This window comes from Lepidothrix coronata, unplaced genomic scaffold, assembly GCF_001604755.1.
Source record: "Lepidothrix coronata isolate B3197 unplaced genomic scaffold, Lepidothrix_coronata-1.0 Scaffold7, whole genome shotgun sequence".
Taxonomy (NCBI): domain Eukaryota; kingdom Metazoa; phylum Chordata; class Aves; order Passeriformes; family Pipridae; genus Lepidothrix; species Lepidothrix coronata.
The window spans coordinates 4820387-4838458 of record NW_016690187.1 but is presented as its reverse complement, the minus strand read 5'-3'; the positions used below and the strand labels follow the sequence as shown (position 1 = coordinate 4838458).

Sequence of the window (18072 nt, the reverse complement as noted above, 5' to 3'; positions counted from 1 at the left end):
CCAGGAGTCTGTGTTGCAGATTTAAATCAAGCCCTGTGCATTGCACATCACCGTGAAACCCCTGGTGATGGGACATTACACAGTGTCCTTTCACTCCTCATATCTTCCATAAAACAGGGGAATGGCTGTTCAGGGATGAGGCTGATTTGGGTGGCCTCTTCAGCCTTGTGTGTACTAGCTGCCAGATCACGCTGAAAGGCTTGGGAGAGGGGAGATGGGCTTGAGGTGGTTTTAACCAAGGAAAGGGTGAATGTAAACTGTTGAGCTGAGGAGGGAGTTAGTCCTGCCTGCTGGCTCTGTGCTCCCGGGGTGCAGCCAGAGCCGGGTTCCCAGCAGGCACTAGCGGTGGGGAGAAGCCGCAGCAGTAAGTGTCAGGCAGAGGAAAGTCAGGGCACAGTGCCAGGCACTCTGAGAGGAGCTGGAAAATCTTTTCCTGTTTGCCACACAGCCAAGTTTAGGCAGCCTGAGTTTGTTGCTGTAGCTGGTGGAAAGCTGAGAAACCCCTTAGGAGGAAGAGTGTGATAAAATGACGGAGGGCTTTTATACAAAGGTTGGCAAGTTGTGACCAGAAGGCATTTATTAATGAGAGGGAAGTTGAATTCTCATCTGTTTCACCTGTGAATCCCCACTGAAGTCAATGTGGGAAGGCCTAAATGGCAGGAATATCGGAAAACCACTTGCAGTTTAATTATTGTCAAAAAGCTCTAAGAAGAATTTGAGTGGCTGAGGAGTTATGCAGTCTGAATATATATCACCACATAAAATCCCATTAGATGCAGATGAAACTACAAGAAGGTGATAGCTGGACTACAGAATAAAATCCTATTCAAAGACTGATATAATGTATTTTTCCACTGCAGGGCAGGAGTGAAACTTCAAGTTATTGTGTAAAGAGAGAAAGAAACTTTGGCCCCCAGGGCTGCAGTAGGAAAGATAGTTTAAAAAAGACCATTAAAGAAAAATCCCTCTTGAAGACTTTGATGTCTATTGATGCAAGGTGCTATTTGTTCTCTTACTGATCTGAAAGACTCTGCAATTACTAATAAATCACTTGCAATATTGAGCAATTACCAACAATGCAATCATAAAACAGCGCAATAACTAAATAATTATATGCTTGTTAGGAAAATATATTATAGGGTATCTTGGAAAGAAAGGGGAAGGAGGTGAGAATACAAAAGACAGGATATTGGATACTACACAAATAGCAACATTACACTTGCAGCCAGAATACTGAGTAGTTGTAGATGCTCAGGGCCAAATCCTAGCCCTAGAGAAAATAAGGGCAAGTTTTAACTATTGATAGGATTGTTTTTCACAGGAAGATTAATCTGTCATTCAAAATACTGAACGTGATGGCTGGAAAAGCTTTCTTCTGCCTACCGGCCATGCTCTATCCAAAACTAGTCTGGGAGTACCAACTGTCTCAGCAGTACTTGCTTTATTACTCATCCTACTGATAATAGGCTGCTGCCTCCACCGGGGCCCCAGCTGAGGGTGAGGAGCTCAGAGAGAACTGAACTGTAGTCTGAAAGGCATGTCCGTGCTGGTTACCAAGGCCCAGCTGGAGTCAGAGGAAGCAGATTCCCACACTTCAGAGGCAGCTCAAATCCCTGCAGACGGGCTGAGGCCACTGTTTCCATACCTAGTAATGAAAGGATTGGGAATGCTTGGGTTGTAGATGTGCTGCACTGGGGTAAAACAATAGGAGGGATGGGGTGAAAAATGGTGTATGGGAAGCTCAGGTTTAATCAGGAGAAACTGATTATGATGGTAGAGAGTGACAACATTTCTGTTGTTTAGATTTCCTTTTCAGTGAATTTGTGATTATTCCAGAAACAGCTGGAGAAAACATCTGGATAGACGAATTGCTTCTTGGAAGGAAAGGTGTGTATCACTTACCATAAGTCTGGCTTATATGCCATTGGCTTGGCTCACTAATGTTCAGCTGTTGCCTTAGGTGTGAAAGCTGGAGTACAATGGAAAATAACGAAGATTTTGAAATGCTGTTGGGAAATACTGCAGAGCGCTGCAGAAGCAGAAAGCACACTATGTACTGCATACACTAAAGAAAAAAATATCTGTTGTTGAGGAGATCAAGAAATCATAGCTGGAGGATTTTGGATATGTACAAGGATTAGGGGCCATCTGGAAAAAGGATCATGTGAGGGAGCGTCCACAGTAAAACATTAAAGGAAAGGCAGGCTGCTTTGCATGCCTGACCCAGATAGTTTTGTAGGCACTGTCTACGTAAGTAGAGTACAATTTATGGAGCAGTCTGGAGACTCTGATACTCCTGCAAAGCACAATGCCATTCTTGGAATATCAAGCAATCCTTTTCCATAGTGATGGCACAGTATGAGGGGAAGGCAAATAGAAGGAGGCTGTGAGTACTAGGAGAGCCCAGACTCCAGTAGCCAAGGGCTTATGCTCCCTTCCTTCTCCACAACAAAGGAGAGGAGGGAGGGCTCTGCTCTAATCCTCCCTCTGGCATGCATTTTAAATAAATCCTTTGTGGTCAAGGGAGGGGAACAGATGCTTATCCAACCCTCCTCCTTCAGCTGCTCAAGGTAAAGCAGTTGGCAGCAGCCACAGCATCTCTTTCCACTGAGTCCTTTCTCTTCCCTGTGTTGTCAGAGAGATCGATTTGTGATCTCAGAGACCAAAATTTCCCCTCTGAGTTCCCCCCAGGCTGCTCTGTCCTAGGAGCCCACAGTTTTTCCATGTTTAGAGCAAATCCTTCAGCTCTGGGGAATGAATGGGTAAAAACTTCTACCACGTGTATCTCATATGACTGGACAGTATAAAATAGCCTAGAAGGAAGAAAGGGAAAAGGCAAGAGAAAGTAAACAGTACACTGAGAATTTATGAGAATCTTTTTATAAACCTGCACCTTTACCTGTGATGTAAATGGCATTTTCATGGATTTTGTGCTGAAATAGATGTTTAAAAATCATATATATTGACTAAAATTATAGATACTGGCCAGATTACAGCAAATATAGATGTTGCCACTAGCAGCCACAAACAATGGCTGCAAAAAAACCCCAAATAATGAATCCCAAAGTAAAAGAAACCAGAGTTAAAAGCTAGAAGTAAACAGAATCTAGAAATTACATACTGTTAAATAGAAACCAGTGGTGGCCCTTGAAAACTCTCTTTTTTCCTTCTGATAATCAAAGGCCATATTGTGCCTTTAGGCACAGCTTTGAGCAAGGAGGGATGAATAAATTGCATTGCTACAGGAGTAGCCTTAGGGTGGGAAGAACAGAGAGCCAGTGTAACATCCTCTTGCTCAGATCAGTAAGCAAATGAAGCTCTGCTGTGCAGCAGATGCAAACCACCCTGAGGAAGGGTGACAGTGTCCAACCTTGTGGTCAGGAGAGCAAATCACCACTGCAAAGCTGTTGTGGGGCACGAGAACATCCCATGGACATGGGTTCTAACATACATATTAAACACATGCTATTCTGTATCACAACTAATTTGACAGACCCCAGGATCTTAACCTGAATCTCCTTGATCAGTGCTGTAGTAAAAGGGCAGAACCTTTGTTTACCTCTTTAACTCAGAATTCCTTATGTGCAACTGCTAAAGACTTTTGTCCAAAAATCCCTGTGAAGAAAAGATTAAGCCTGACTGATTTTCAGGGCAGCCTATGTGCTTCTGCATAACCTCAATTTACCATATACTCTGCACATTGAGCTACCTGGAGATGAGCAAGATCATCATGGAGGGGTGGCTCAGATCAAATCCCAGGCAACAAATAATACATAGCTGACATTATCACAGATTTAATAAACCTCCATTTTGTGGTTTAGCCTTACTATGGAGAATCAGGGAGAGCCCAGAGCTGGGCATGCTCTTTACCATCTCACTGCCTGATAACATTCCCTAACACAGGACATGTCTTCCACAAAGTGATGAGTCTTTCTGGAGCAGAAGGGCACTTTATGTCACTTCTTGAATGTCCTTGGATGTCCTGGGGAAACATCTTGTTGATCCTGGACAAGGTTCATCACAGAGGGAAGAAGAATGAAACTGATGAAGTGATGAATGGGATCTTAGTGTCGGGCATGGACCACAAAATCACCCTTTATACAAAATGAGTTGAAGATTGAAGTGAAGCAAAATTTAGTTGTCAAAGTGAAAACAAAAGTAAGATTTTTTCTGAGATATGTGAACACAAATAAAAAAAGAAATCTAGGTTTATATCCGCCTATGCTTTTAAGTTAGCTTCAAAAGGCTTTTCTTTCTTTCTGTATGTCCTAATGATTGTATCACTAAGGTGTTTACATAACTTCGTGGCTGAGGACCATTTTAAAGAAGTCTTTAAATGTGTAACTTTTATATAAATCTCCCCTAGGGCTCTATGAAGACTTTCTTTCCCCTCTGGATTTCTCTGAATGTACCTTTGGGGTTTTTTTGAGGGACTAATTTCTAAACCTGCCAAACTTTTAAGAATGTTAATATCCTTTGGACCTATTTAGACAGAGCCATCTCCTGCCCACACTGTAAACAGAGCTTGTTATGAACAGCTCTTATGCTTAATTAACTGTAAACAAATCATTATCCGATGAGCAAAACATTCCTTTCCACACTGTGGGGTGGGGTTTGGCTGTCAGTGTTCGGCTCCTCTGCACTCAGCCTTTTCTTCTAGAGCCCTGCATATATTGACAGATATGCCTGGTGCCAGCAGGACCTGGAAGGATGCAGAGGTTGTTACTGCACAGGTTCTTACAGCCTGGCTGGCTGCCCAGCCGAGGAAAGGGCTCTGCCAGTCCTCCCTTACCTCTCCTGGAACAGCATCAGGGACAACAGATCCTTTCTCATCTGAAGTTCACCTGGACTAACTGAAAGTGGATCTCTCCCATCAGGCTCCAGACTTTTATTTTGACAGTACAGGGGGTATAGTACTGGATATTCAAGCACATTCTTCTTTCGGATCCTTATAGAACATAGATATTAAAAAAATGCATTTGTTGAGCTAAATCGATACAGTTATATGAGCAGAAAGATCCAAGGTGAACTAAGGGTGGCATCATGAATGGAAAGTGAGAATCATCTTGCTTTGCAAGTCTCACAATATCTTTATTTATTATTTCAACTCTAAATTAGGTTCAAATTAAACTTTTGCAAAAATCTGATTTTATATAGATTGTAAACAGATTTTTTATATTGTATTTTTGTAAAATTCTACTGCAGTTCCCAAGAATGTTTGTTAGTTTGATTTCCCTTTATTCACCAACATTGTACCACTGAGACTTGGCAGTGAAAGTGGTTTTATTGATTTTCATTATCCAAGCTAGGAGAAATGCAAAATATAAACAGCAGGAATTATGACCCTTTTTGCCTCTAGTAATTGAAGGGTTTACTGGTAACAACATTCAGTAAGTAGCAAACAAATATATTTTACTGCGTTAACAGGAAAAAAGTTTGAAAAATCACAAACCAGATCTCCGGGGATTATGAGACTGATTTAAATGATGAAGTTTTTTTACTTTCTTTTCATTTGGTTCAAGTTTATCCCCAAACCTCTTCTAGTCTGAAGCCCCAGAACAAAATATACCTGTAATAATAACATCTTAAGGCTATTTTGGGACTTTTTAAAGCACCTGAACTCAGATTGATTGTATTCCTCTTACATGGTTTATTAATGGTAGAAAGGAGGCTGAGCCAACAGTGCTCCAGGAGCAGCTCCTTTGGCAACCCTGACTACTGATGTCAAATAGTTAAATGCCTAACGGGTGATAGTGTAGGAAGGAGACACTGCTGAGAGCCAAAAACTAGAGGTCAAAACTTGTGTTGTCTTGTTAGCAGCAAAAATAGGGAAAAATCCTTTGTGCTTTTAGGCAAGTTGCTTAACCAGTCCATGTCTGCTGGCACAGTGTTTGCAAATCTTCACTGACATTTGCTGGCTCTTTTGGGATCTTTAGATAAAGCCTTTTAGACATGAAAGCAAAGTGCTGATTATCCTTATTGCAATTTCCAGTTACAGCAGAGAAAGCGTAAGAACCGTTCAATTTGGGAAAACGTGAATTCAGAAGTTTTAAATTCTACTCCTCTGGCTGGTGCTGTGCTAATGCAGAACCACTTGGGAATGAATGGCTGGGAGGGAGGGCAGGGATGCCAGTGGGGCTGCATTACTGGTACGGTATCCGTGCACCAGGGAACTCCCAGGTCAGGCATGGAGATGGGACCACACTGCTGCCCTGGAAACAGTGCAGGTGAGATGGGAGCCCTGTGCTTTCACGTGAAGGGCTGATCTAGCACAAGCAATGAGGATGCTGTAAAGGGAGCTTATACCTGGTCAGCACCTTGTGTGGTGGCTGTAGGGTTTCCCATTTGATGCTCAGGAGATCAGGAACTGAGTGTATGGACCTGAGAGCCTGCAGGTGTGCAGAGAAGCCAGAAGGGAGGACAAACCAGTCAGCTGTAGTACAAAACCACATGAAAAGTGCAAAAGATTAGTTTAGCTAAGGCAGTCATTTAGGCAAAGGACTCACTGTGGTTGATGGAAGTGGAGGTCTCATCCACTCCCTTTCCTGCTCCCAGCTGCTGGGCCCTACCCTTGCCCTCTAGCCTGCTCTGGGATGTGTCGGAACCTTCCCTGAGTGGTCTTAGCTTGCCAGCAAAGCAGAAAACAATCCTTTCTTTTTTTCTGTGTTAGTTTTTTATCAGACTGAGACACTGAAAGCTCATGAAGAGACCCAAGAAGCATCAGGTGGGAAAGGATGGTGGGAGGTGAGGAAGGCAAGGGTAGCATCCTTCAGTGACAATAAGTTGTTAAATATGCTCATCCTCTCTCATGGAACTGATACATGAATGATGAATATCATGAATATTATCTCATGGATATGTATTTGTGTCTGAAACTCATAACTAGGCTGCCTGCAAAGTACTGTAACCTAGTATAAATCAAAAGAAAAAGGCTGCTGTCTTGCTGTGCTGTGTCCTCCCTGGGGCCAGCATAGGCTTTAAACCCCATTACAGTACTGAGTTCTGATTTCTCCTGATTTTCTGTTTTCTGCAGAACTGATTTGGCTGAAAGCTAATCTGGCAAAAAAATTAATTTCCACAGCATCTCATTGCACAGACCTACAACTGTGTGTGCTGGCACACGAAAGGGAATGGATGGGAACAAACAGCTGGGGCCAGAAGGGAGCAGAAGTCCTCCTCTGGGGGGCAAAGCCAGTTTATGCTGCTTACAGCATTAGCTGTATGATGATCTCCTTAGAATGAAATATGGTTTAGATTTCCCTTAAAGAATCAAGCAGGCAGCCCTTCTCAAATGCACGACAGCATAGTAAAAACAAGACTCATTATTAGTCAGTTTTCAAAGTTGCTGTATTTTACTCTGAGTAAATTTAAAGTGGGCATAAGGGTGATATCAAGGACCTGGTTCTTGGAGGTTTGTGTATCCAGCAAGAAGAGGTGTATGTGGCTCTGCAGCTGCTTTGGGGTTTGGAAGCCTTCAGCTCTCTAAGGTTCATGGGGTAATTTTTTTCCAGGAAAGTATTTTTTGTCATAATTCCTGATGATTTCATGCAGGAACAAATGACGTAGAGATCTCGTAAGTAAAAATTACCCTCAGCTCTCTTTCACCCTGTAATGGACTGATTAAAAGATGGAGTCTGCTTCGCCATTGTCTCGAGAATGGAGCTAAAAAGCCTTGTTGACCCAGCCAGGCTGCTGTAAGAACCGAGCTACTTGCAAAAGCTCCAGGAGGTACCTAGCAAGCCAGCAAAGGCAGGTAGAGGAGCAAAAAAGATAAAAAATTGTTACAATCAAGAACACAGCAAGGACTTATTCTCCCAAATAAGGTATGGCAAGCAGATCTTGCTTGGAGACTGGGGAACCAGCCAATGGACTCCACTCAGGGCCCATCTTCATACCAGAAGACCTTTGCTCGGATACTGCTGAACTGGCCAGTGGGCATCCAGGGGCTACCACGGTGAGGGTATTTAGGGCCATGCCCAGGGGATGCTGGGGGAGCTGTTTGAGGACTGCTGCGGGAGCTGCTGCCATTCCATTACCCTGCTGGTTCAGTTCGTTCCTCGGAGGATACAAGGCGACCAGGGAAGAAGCCCAGCAGAGATCTACCAGCTTGCAAGCCAGCGGCAGTTTATGGGGGTGGTAAATCCTGTTCTGTGCTTTTAACAGTTATCCTTAGCTTTTCCTACTTTTCTATCTTCCTTCTTTCTCTCTGCTCTTTTGTGTTACAAAATAAAGTTGAAATATCGTTTTGGGATCCAACATCTGGCCTTGTTTGTGCCTTAATCTCGCTTATGAGAATGTTTTAGAAACTGGTTCCCTTCTGTATCTAAGCGGACCGGAACACATCCTATTGCAACTAAGACTGTAGTTTCTTAAGAAGTATTTTGTTTGAATTCCAGTTCAACACTCTTGGGCCTCCCATACTTGTCTTAGCTGTGCCAGTATGACAGCTTTTCTTGTCGCACTGTTACCAGCATTGGAGGAACTTACTTTTGGAAAAGTGCTCCACACACTGAGAAGGAAAATAGCATGGCCAACTCTCCTATAAAGGAAAGTCTCTTTTCAGAAAGTTGTGCAGACTATCCCAGAGACAGTTACAGGTAACTATATAATATGTAGGTGTTAATTGTTACCAGATGGCTTCAAAGGCTTTCAGACTGTTTCAACATAAACAAATGTGTGATGCACCCAGAACACAATAATGTCTTATCAGCAATACCATGCATAACTTTCAAACAAACACTGTCAGAGAGTAAACACACTGGTGATTCCTCTACAACCTTTCCTCACTCCCCCTTGTTGATGTGTGGTAATTAAATACAACCTCTGTTTCTGTAAGATACTAAGCACACACATTTAAAGAAAATAGTTTCTTTCCTTCTGAAACAGCTATAGGTCCTTATAGTCCAGCCATAAACATTTTGAAACCTGCTGCTTATGCTTCAGGTATGGCACTGAGGACAAAATTGTTTCATTTTTTTTTCAGACTTATCTGTTGGTCTAAATCAAGACACTTTCTCTGTCAACAAGCTCCACTCAACTCCAGTTACAGTGCATGTCACCTGCACTTTTCAAAATTTGAAAAAAAGAAAATCATACCATGTTTTTTCCTGAGTGTGTCAGACCTTACTTATAAACAGAGGAAGAAGGGGAAAGGGAGAGAAAAGGAGAAAGATGCCTTTATGTTCATAGTCAATTATTAACCTAAGAATCCTTTGTACTCTGTAGCCAAAACCATATAAGCACAGGCACCCAGGCTTCCCACCAGCACATCAGCAGCTTAAATAGAGGAGTGCCTTGAACTCCTCCTGCTCTCACTGATTTAGCTCTGAAGCTGCTGTGTGGGACTGCTCCCCCTTACCATTTCTCAAGAGCAGAGAAAGGTTTGAGAAGATGTTGCTCCCTGCCCCAGGTATCCCTGCTGCTCCCTCCGTAGAAACTCAGCTTACAGAATTCCTAGGTGTTATACCAAGGCTTCCCTCTTTCTCCTCCTGGATTATTTTTCATGTGAATCATTTTCATAACCTCACTGACTTGCTGGTCCCTCCAGCAGTTGGGAGGAATAAGTAGTTACCATGATGAATGCTTTACAGTGGTAAAAGCTGATGTACAGGAAACCATCAGGCCCTGCTCCGCTATTGGGAGCCAGCGGTGAGATGGCTTAGGGCTGAGCTGGCAGGGACACAGCAGTGGGTCTGGAATGGCCACATGGGCTGACTCCAGGGAACTTTTCAGTTGCCCCCAGCACTGCCCCACCTGCCCTGGAGGTGTTTCTGGTCTGCAAGCTGTGCTACCTTCCCCACGGTGTTTTCTGAAGAACTAGAACATTCCTGTTCCTCTCCACTGCTTCTTTGCTCTGGAGGGAAAAAGAAAGTAATTTTTCTCTGGTTCAAAGAGTATGGGATGCACATTTGCTCACTTGCATATGCAAACACACATACATACCCAGGGAAAGCGGGTCTATATATGGTTTAATAGATTATTTCTTGTGATTTGCTCTACAATGCTGTGGGCTGGCGGCATACACGTCTGGATTTGAAAAAGCAAGGAGGAATTGTTTACCACTGCAGCAGTCCCACACTCCACCTGTGCCAGTTCCTAAGGAACCAGGATGAACTTTCCACTTGCTAGAGTTTATTTGGCTCTGTTCCCACCTCATCCCAACACTTCACTATTCACTTTAACCTCCAGCCACTTCCACTGCAACATCTCTGGTACCGTCATTTGGTTACATCATACAGCACAGGGCTTGGACTGTCTTTGTGAATGCTTATCTGGGTTGGTGGGGATAGTTCTACTGCAGCAATAGTCCCCTTGTGCTGTCTGATGTCATGCTGTGATTTAGAGGTATTTTTACACTGCCTTTGCTTTGCTTTGCAGTGATTTTCAGCGATACACATCTGCGTGTAGATTGATCTGTTATGGTTGTAGTGGTGTCAGGTTGTCTCGAGTATTTGCACTATGTTGTATGTGGTCTCGTGGTAGGTAAGTTACAGGGAGCACTACTTGGTTACCCACGTGGTACAGAAAAATGTACTTTGCAGAGCAGTGGGTGTTTGTGGAGTGCCTGCAGGTCACTGTGTGTAGTGGCAAGGTGTATGCGAGGTCTTGTGTCACTGTCTCGGTAGGTCGGGGTGGGCAGCTGTGCACGTGTGTGTTCCACGGCTTCGCAGGGCAAGGGCTGTGCTGAGGCCGTGGTCACCGCACCACGCTGCAGGTCACTGCGCACTATTTCTCTCCAGGTGTATTTTGTGTGCCACAGGGCCCGCTCTGTGCCCTAGGGGTGCTCTGTGCTCACCGCGGTACAAACCAGCGCTGTCCGGGCACACAGCTCCTTGCCCCGCATTAACCCGCGCACTGCGCGGTGCCCCCGAGCTGCTGCGCGTCAGCCTTTCACGGCGGTCACTCCGGGGCGGGCAGCGCCGGGTGCAGCCGCCGGGGAGCCCCCGGGTGCCCGCTCCGCACAGCGCGGGGTGCGGAGGCACCGCACTCCGGCCGGCGGGGCGGTCCCGGCGGGGCGCGCAGCGCTGCCCCGCGGCCCCTTTAAGCCCATCCCGGCGCTCCGTGCCCCGGGCGAGCCGCGCCGCCGCCCGCGGCCGCCCCGCCCGGCCCGGCCCGGCCCGCGCCTCCCGGAGCGGCGTGCGGGGCGGGGCGGGCACGGCGGAAGGAGAGGCCGCGGCCGGGCCTCGCTGCCGGCGCTGCCCGCGCTCGGAGGCGCAGCCCCAGCCCCGCGGGAGCACCTGCCGCCCGCCCCCGGGGCCGCGGGGCGGCACCTGCCGGGCCGGGCCGGGCGCCGATCGCGGGCGGGCAGGGAGGGCATGGCGGCGCGCTGAGATGAAAGTGACCGTGTGCTTCGGGCGGACCGGCATCGTGGTGCCCTGCAAGGACGGGCAGCTCCGCGTGCGGGACCTGACCCAGCAGGCGCTGCAGCGCTACCGCAAGGCCCAGGAGAAGGTGAGCGGCGGCCGGGCCGTGGGGGAGCCGGGCCGGGGTGAGGGGTGGCCGGGGGAAGGCCCGGGGCTGGCGCGGGGGGCGGCGGGACCGGGGGTGCGGTCGGGCTGCCGGGCCGGGGGCCCGCGGGCACGGCCCCCAGCGGGGATGCCCCTGCCAGGTACTGTGTGTGCCCAGCTGGTGCCGGCGGGCTGGGAGCGTGTCCCGCCCAGCTGCACAGCCACGGCTGTTATTGCTGTGCGTGTTGACTAACAAACTTGATACACACTCAAGCGTAACGTTAAGTTATTTTCATTAAAGCTTGTGTTTTCTGGCAGTAGCTGCCCAGTGAGGTGCTGTCTGCATGGGTAGGTGACTTCCCTTACGTGAAAGGAGCTCTTAAGTTTTTCTTTGATTGTACCTAATTGAGCATAAAAATACTTTTTTCTTTTTTCCTCCAAGAGGCAGGTGCTGAAGGCTAATGGGGTACTGTTCAATGCCGATGAAAGGCCTAGTGTTGCAAATACTGCTTTGTGAAAGAAATTCCAGTTACAAGTCCTGAATTGAGGGCCTGCAGGATTGTCCATCCTCCTAAGACGTCTGAGTAAAAAGTACAGCCAAAGTCTTAGGGATCTGTTTTGTGACCTGTGCTGGTTTCTTATGGGCCCAGTCAATTCTTTGATATCCTGAATGCTAAACTGGAAGTAAAGTCTTGTTCTTGCAGGTTTATTTTGAGAAAAACTTGCCACCGATATGTTAAAGACATTATGAACAGCTGAGAGTGGTCTAGTAGAGATTGTTTGGTCACCGTGTCAGTCCTTGAGTGGCATGCTTTAAGCTGCCTTAAGATACATTGAGCTTGACAAATAATTTGTATGAAAAGTCTTTTTCCTAACAATGTTGCCTGTGTGTAATAACTGCATGACATTTATAGAATTCTTGGTGCTGTTAGAGCCAACAGTCAGTGAGATCTTTTGCACTGAAGTATAGTTCAGAGTACTGAAATACCCCTTCAAGAGAGGGGTTTTATCAGAACCAGAATTACTTTCAGCTGAGTTGAATTTAGAAGTTCAAAATTTGATATCAGCTTTGATTTGTGCTTCTGATGAAATTGGAATTAGTCTCATGATGATGGCTTGAAAGTGGCCTCCAAAGCTGTTGTATAAGTATTTCAAATGCCTTTTCCTCTGTCTTTAGTTACTTTTTAAAATTTCTTTAGAAAGGAGTAGAAGGGTGCCTGCCTTTCTAGGTGAAGCCCTGACTGTTCTGAAAGGCTCAATAAACAATTATAGGATAGAAATTCCAACAATGTGAGAAAGGTTCAGATAAATGCTGGACACTTAAGATGTACTACAGTTCAATTGGTTTCTCGTGATTTTGTAACCAATTGGCTATTTAAGTAGTATCTAAAGAATTTTTTTTTATATCAAGAAGTCATCTCCTACGTGCCCTTCAATGTGAGGTCAAAATCATCAACCTTTTTTTATTGGAGAGCCAGAGGTCAGAGTTCATGTTTTTGACCTTGTTGTATTTCTTCCTTTGCAAATGAAACTTTTTTTTTTCTGGCTTATTTCCTTATGGAAGTTTTGAGTTCCCTGTTCTGCATTGTAGGTGGACAAAGCACGTACAGGCCAGTTCATTCAAAAATTGCTGATCACCTTGAGTAGTGGTGCTTCAGAGCTAGACCTTCTACAAGGGTGTATGAAGAGGCAGGGTGGGGGAGCAACCTGAGGGCCTGAAAAGCAGAGTAGGTTTTCATACAAATCACTAGAAAAAAAGTTTTTTGGCTTCTGCACCTTCTCTCCCCCCGAGTTCACTGGAAATGTAAACAGTTCTCTTGCAGTGCTTTGATTTGCTGGCTTCCAGCCTACATGATTTGCAGTGGAACTGGCCAAAAAGATAAATAGACAAATTTCTTCTTATCTTGACAAGCATCATTCATTGTTAAATTGCTTTCCTGGGGGAAAATTTGGGGTTGGTAAAATAGATTATACAGATGTCTCAAACAATTAATTTTATTACCTTTTGGAGTATTTTTTGTCTGATCTAACATGATGAATTGGGTGTTTTGCCATTTTCCTTCTCTTGACTCCTATAATTAGCTTTCTTTAAAAAAATATAAAATCTTACAGAGAATGGCATTATCTCAAGGTAATCAGCAGCTAAAATCTGCTGCGAGGTGTGCATGTAAACAGGTTTGTGCTAAAGATAACTGCATATTTGTTTTTCTTTTCAAAATATTTAGAATGCTTTCTGTGACAGAATGCTGCTTGTTCTGTTGGCATGTTAAATGTCCTTGTTGTAAGTTTTTTTTCAAGTGTTAAAATCTTTTAAAAGAATGAAGTGGAAAATGGTATTGCTAAAGTGCTTAAAGTATTTGGAGAGGGGAGGAGAGTTGATACAAGGAATATCTTTCATAGTTGTAGAATGGAAAATAAAAAAGTTAGCTAGGATACAAGCTTTAGGAACTTTTTGTTAGTTATGGTACAGTCAAATACCACAAAAATGTGTGTGAGAGGCTCTGAATTTTGGGAAGTCCAGTTTTGCTATTACACTGCAGTCACTTGTCTGGCAAAGGGGAAGATACAAGATTAGATTATTAATTCATGTACAATTGTAAAATATTTGAATTTACATGTATAAAAATAGAAAATTTTTGAATTGGTTTAAACTACTCAGCACTTCTTTATACTTGTAATGAGAGGAAAGTTGATGCAGTAAATGATTAAGTCTCTCATTTCTGTGAGACTTTTGGTAGATAGCTGAGAACTCTGTGGGCAGTTGGTTATTGTAGCCTGCTGTGTTTCCTTAGCAAGTTTGATTTGCTCTCTTGACTGGGCTGTGTTGGCAAGGTTTGGTCATGAAGGCTCAGCTGCCTCAGCTAACAAAGTTGCTTCATTAACTGAAACAAAACACTAGGCCTATTTCAATTGAAAAATCAGGCAGTGATTGTTTTTTGATGCTACTGAATTTAGTGGATATTAGAGATACTGTTGCAGTTCTGAATGGGCAGAGTTTGTCTGATTCACTGGAGGATACCAATAACTCTGGAATTATGAACTTTGTATTATAGGATCAACTACAGTATCATCATGATGTGAATAGACTTTTTTTGTTGATCAGTTTCTTTGTGAGAATTGTGAAGAATTTTTAAGGGAAGTGACTGTCATCTCAGAAGGTAACTTGAGTTTCAGTAAAATGAAGTTTGGAATTTTTTTGTGACTCAGGATCTGCTGTTGTTGCTGTTTAGCAATGTGCATTAAGGCTTCCCGCTGACAGGTAGATACGGTAGGATTAATGATTCCTTATTGTCAGCCCAGTCCCTAACTTGATATTTTTGGTGCCTTGGGGAGCAGCTGCATGTCATCAGTTGTATTTAGGATTCTTTGCTTGAGTTAGAGCAGATATACTGCAAAATAGTTGAGTTGCTGTGCCTGATAGTGTGATCGGTTCTGTGTAGCTATAAGGCATAGCCTTGGATGCAGGACAAGGTACCTTGTTGGTAGTTTTGCAGTGAATTGTCAGAGACCTTTTGTTTGTTTGTTTTTCCCGAGTACATGAATGAGAAGGAGAGTTCTGGGTCAGCACTGAAGGTTTCCATGTTGTCTTGTGATGTTGCCTGGATCTGCATGGTCCTGTTGAAAGCAATTCCTTAAAATGCCTACGAGGGTAGATGCACTCCGGGTAAGTGCACCGTTGTGCTCACACCTCTGCCCTTTGAAATGCCACTCCCCCCACGTTGGAGGCAATATCTGAATTACCAGCTTTGTAGTGCAGCCCTTGGTTCAGCTGAGGATCCTTGCTTGCTTGCTCAGAGGCCTTGAATGCTCCTGGTACAGAAAGTGATGTATGCCCAGGGAAAAGAATGCTTGAGACTGGCAATTCCACAATGACTTTTCTTTAAGCTGCAGGGAAACTTTTCCGAGGAAAACGTATAACATATTTTGCTGTTCCATATGATTTTTATCTTTCTGGAGGAGCCAGAGATGGGGGAGTGGTGTTTGTCACCTGTGTATTACTTTACTCTCGTTTGCATACCCAGCACTTACTCCGACAGCTTAATTGAAATGACTGCTTTGCTGTCTGAAATCTTGTTCATAGACAGCAGTTGAATGCGTGGAACACGGAAGCCATGTAGCAAAATCAATAAGCACTGCAATTTCTTGTTTAAGATTTCTCACTTTAAGTACAGTCAAATTTTTAAGTGGCTCACTCTCAGCAGCCTTTGTGGGCCTCCCTTCGGAAATGCCAACAGAGACAATCAAATAATTGTTGAACTGTCTCACAGGGACTTGAGTTGTTATGGACATTACAGTTTCTGTTTTGTGTTTCCGTTCATGAGAATGTACAGATGCCAGCAGTTAATTCTGGAGTGGTAATGGTGTTTTTGATTGGCAGTCAGACCGAGTAGGAAGCAAAATATAGTGAGTTAATTCAAGAATGGTGCATTTTTGATTAGAGTGAAAAAAAGTGGTTTGTTTGGGTTGCATTACTGATCTTTTCCAAACTGGATGTATTTAAAGAGCTGATGTTTGAGATGTGCTGCCTATATTATTTTTTAATCCTACTAATAAAATACTTTCTCAGTTTCTTTCTGTTCCTGCTTGCCAGCCATGTGACAATTAGTTTTCTGGAATTAGATGTTGCTGTTGTAAATCAGCCAGCAATCAGGAGTACTAAATGTTCTTGTAGTTTCTCTAAATATATTGGGGAAAGGGAGAATGATAATTTATTTTGACTCCAAACTCTATGCTTATGAAAGAAGTTTGCAAAATCAGATTTCTTCAGAAGATATATGTGAAAAATCTTGAAAGGAATCCTTTTTTTATGAACATTTTTTCTGTTTTGGGCAAATTGCAAGTATTTAGTGCTTTATAAAGGCAGAATAATAGAGTTGTATCTGTGTAGCACTTTTGCACTTTTGTCTTGGACTTGGACTCTACGTTTGTTTTTTTTTCCCTGTCCCACTTTGCCTTAGTTTATTTTATTTTCTGCTCTAATAGGGACGGGGTAATCCATAATCTTTGTTTTACCAAAACAATTCTAAGCTCTGTCTTCAAGTACTTTAATTCCCATATTTTTCATAGCATTGCTTAATCAGCTGCAGTGTGTTAGTGAATCTTGGAAACTGTATGTCAGTGAACAGCTTGATTATCACTTCTGCGTTCAGCCTTTGCATTTGTCCACTGTGGTATTGTACTCAAAAATGAGAATATAACTTGATATGCTGCTTTCCCATTACTATCATATGAATTTGAGTGACTGACTCATATATGGGAAGACAGGCCATGTAAGCAGGAGGAGTAAAGAAAAGGGAAGGAGACAAATGATTTAGGAAACTGTTTATTGACTTAAAAACACTAGTGGTGACATTTCATTGAGATTGGAAATAGCTTTCAACTGGCAGAACTTTGGGTCTCTTAAAGTGATCCTGGAAATCCTTTTACAGTGATCCAGAAAAATTGAGGGTTAAAAAGTGTCTGCCTTTTAATTGCTTTTGCATAAAATGTCTGCTCCTGTGTTGTATTGTTGCCACTAGTTTGATGTAATGAGATTTTTGGTAGATTTCCAGTCTCCTTTTCCTTTTGTCCCAGGTGTTTATAATCCAAACAGAAAAACTGCCATTGGACTTAGTCAGATTAATCATAGCAAATGTCTTTGAGGACATTAGGTACTTATGTAACCTGAAAAAAATATTTTTGATCCCTTTGTCCCTTATAAGATGTTGATTATTGCCAGTAACTTGGGCTTTTGGCTGAATATTGTTACCTGATGTTAATGTGTTTCCAGGGAGCTCAGTTGAAGGGTAGAGCTGGATAAAACTGATGGAAATTCAATAGGCAAAATGAGAATAACTCATCCTGGAAATACTGCAGGTCAGACTGCAGTGTATATGATAATACTGAGTTTCCGTTTTTGTCTCCCAGATCATATTAATCAAATTCTGAGTATTATTCTGTTGTTATTACTTGATAGACAGCAAAGCTTTGTGTAGTAACTAAATAAAGCAGTCATAGGAGGAAACCATTAAAGAGCAGTACAGAGTTCTCAGTGGTGACTGCTTCCTGTTGCTTTTGCCCAGTTGAAGATGAACTCCAAGTAGACACGTAGGAATTTGTGAAGGAATTTAAACCTCAAATGGTATTTCTGGGAGAGGATGGAACCAGGAGGGTGTTTTGCTTGCTGCACAATGTTTTGGGTTTTTTTTCCTTAAGTAACTGAACATGGAGGGTTGTGTTCTATTGATATTTTCTGAAAAACAGAATGTTTTTGTTTTTAACAGATAAAGTTATTTGGGCATAACATTTCATGTTAAGTGGCTGTACTTTCCCCCTCAGTCATTCAGTGTGATAGGCCAGTTGAAGCACAACATTCTGTGCCGTCTCGCATCCTGCTACTGAGGCAGCAGATTTCCTCCCCCGTTGAGCAGAACATTCTTTAGGCTTTCCTAATGATTCGAATGTCAGAACTGCAGCTTTCCTAGGCGTGAAAACCTATTGCTTCATTATTGTAAACTCCCTCTAGCCCCCCATTAAGATGCTCGTGTTTCATCCTTAATGAATATGATAATGCTAAAGGTCTCGAGCAATTAGTATAATTGAAAACAGATTCTGCTTTGTATTTTTATATTTCATTCTTGAATCT

At 43.4% G+C, this 18072-nt stretch overlaps 1 protein-coding gene across 1 annotated transcript in view; it reads left to right on the top strand.

The window, feature by feature from the left end:
- The first annotated feature begins 11303 nt into the window (after nucleotides 1–11303).
- The window catches only part of PARD3B (par-3 family cell polarity regulator beta), a 400197-nt gene continuing 393428 nt past the window's right edge, over nucleotides 11304–18072 (top strand). Inside the window, exon 1 of the mRNA XM_017837617.1 lies at nucleotides 11304–11451. Within this exon, the coding sequence (XP_017693106.1) occupies nucleotides 11332–11451 (120 nt within the window). The 5' untranslated portion in view covers nucleotides 11304–11331. The remainder of the gene's footprint in view (nucleotides 11452–18072) is intronic.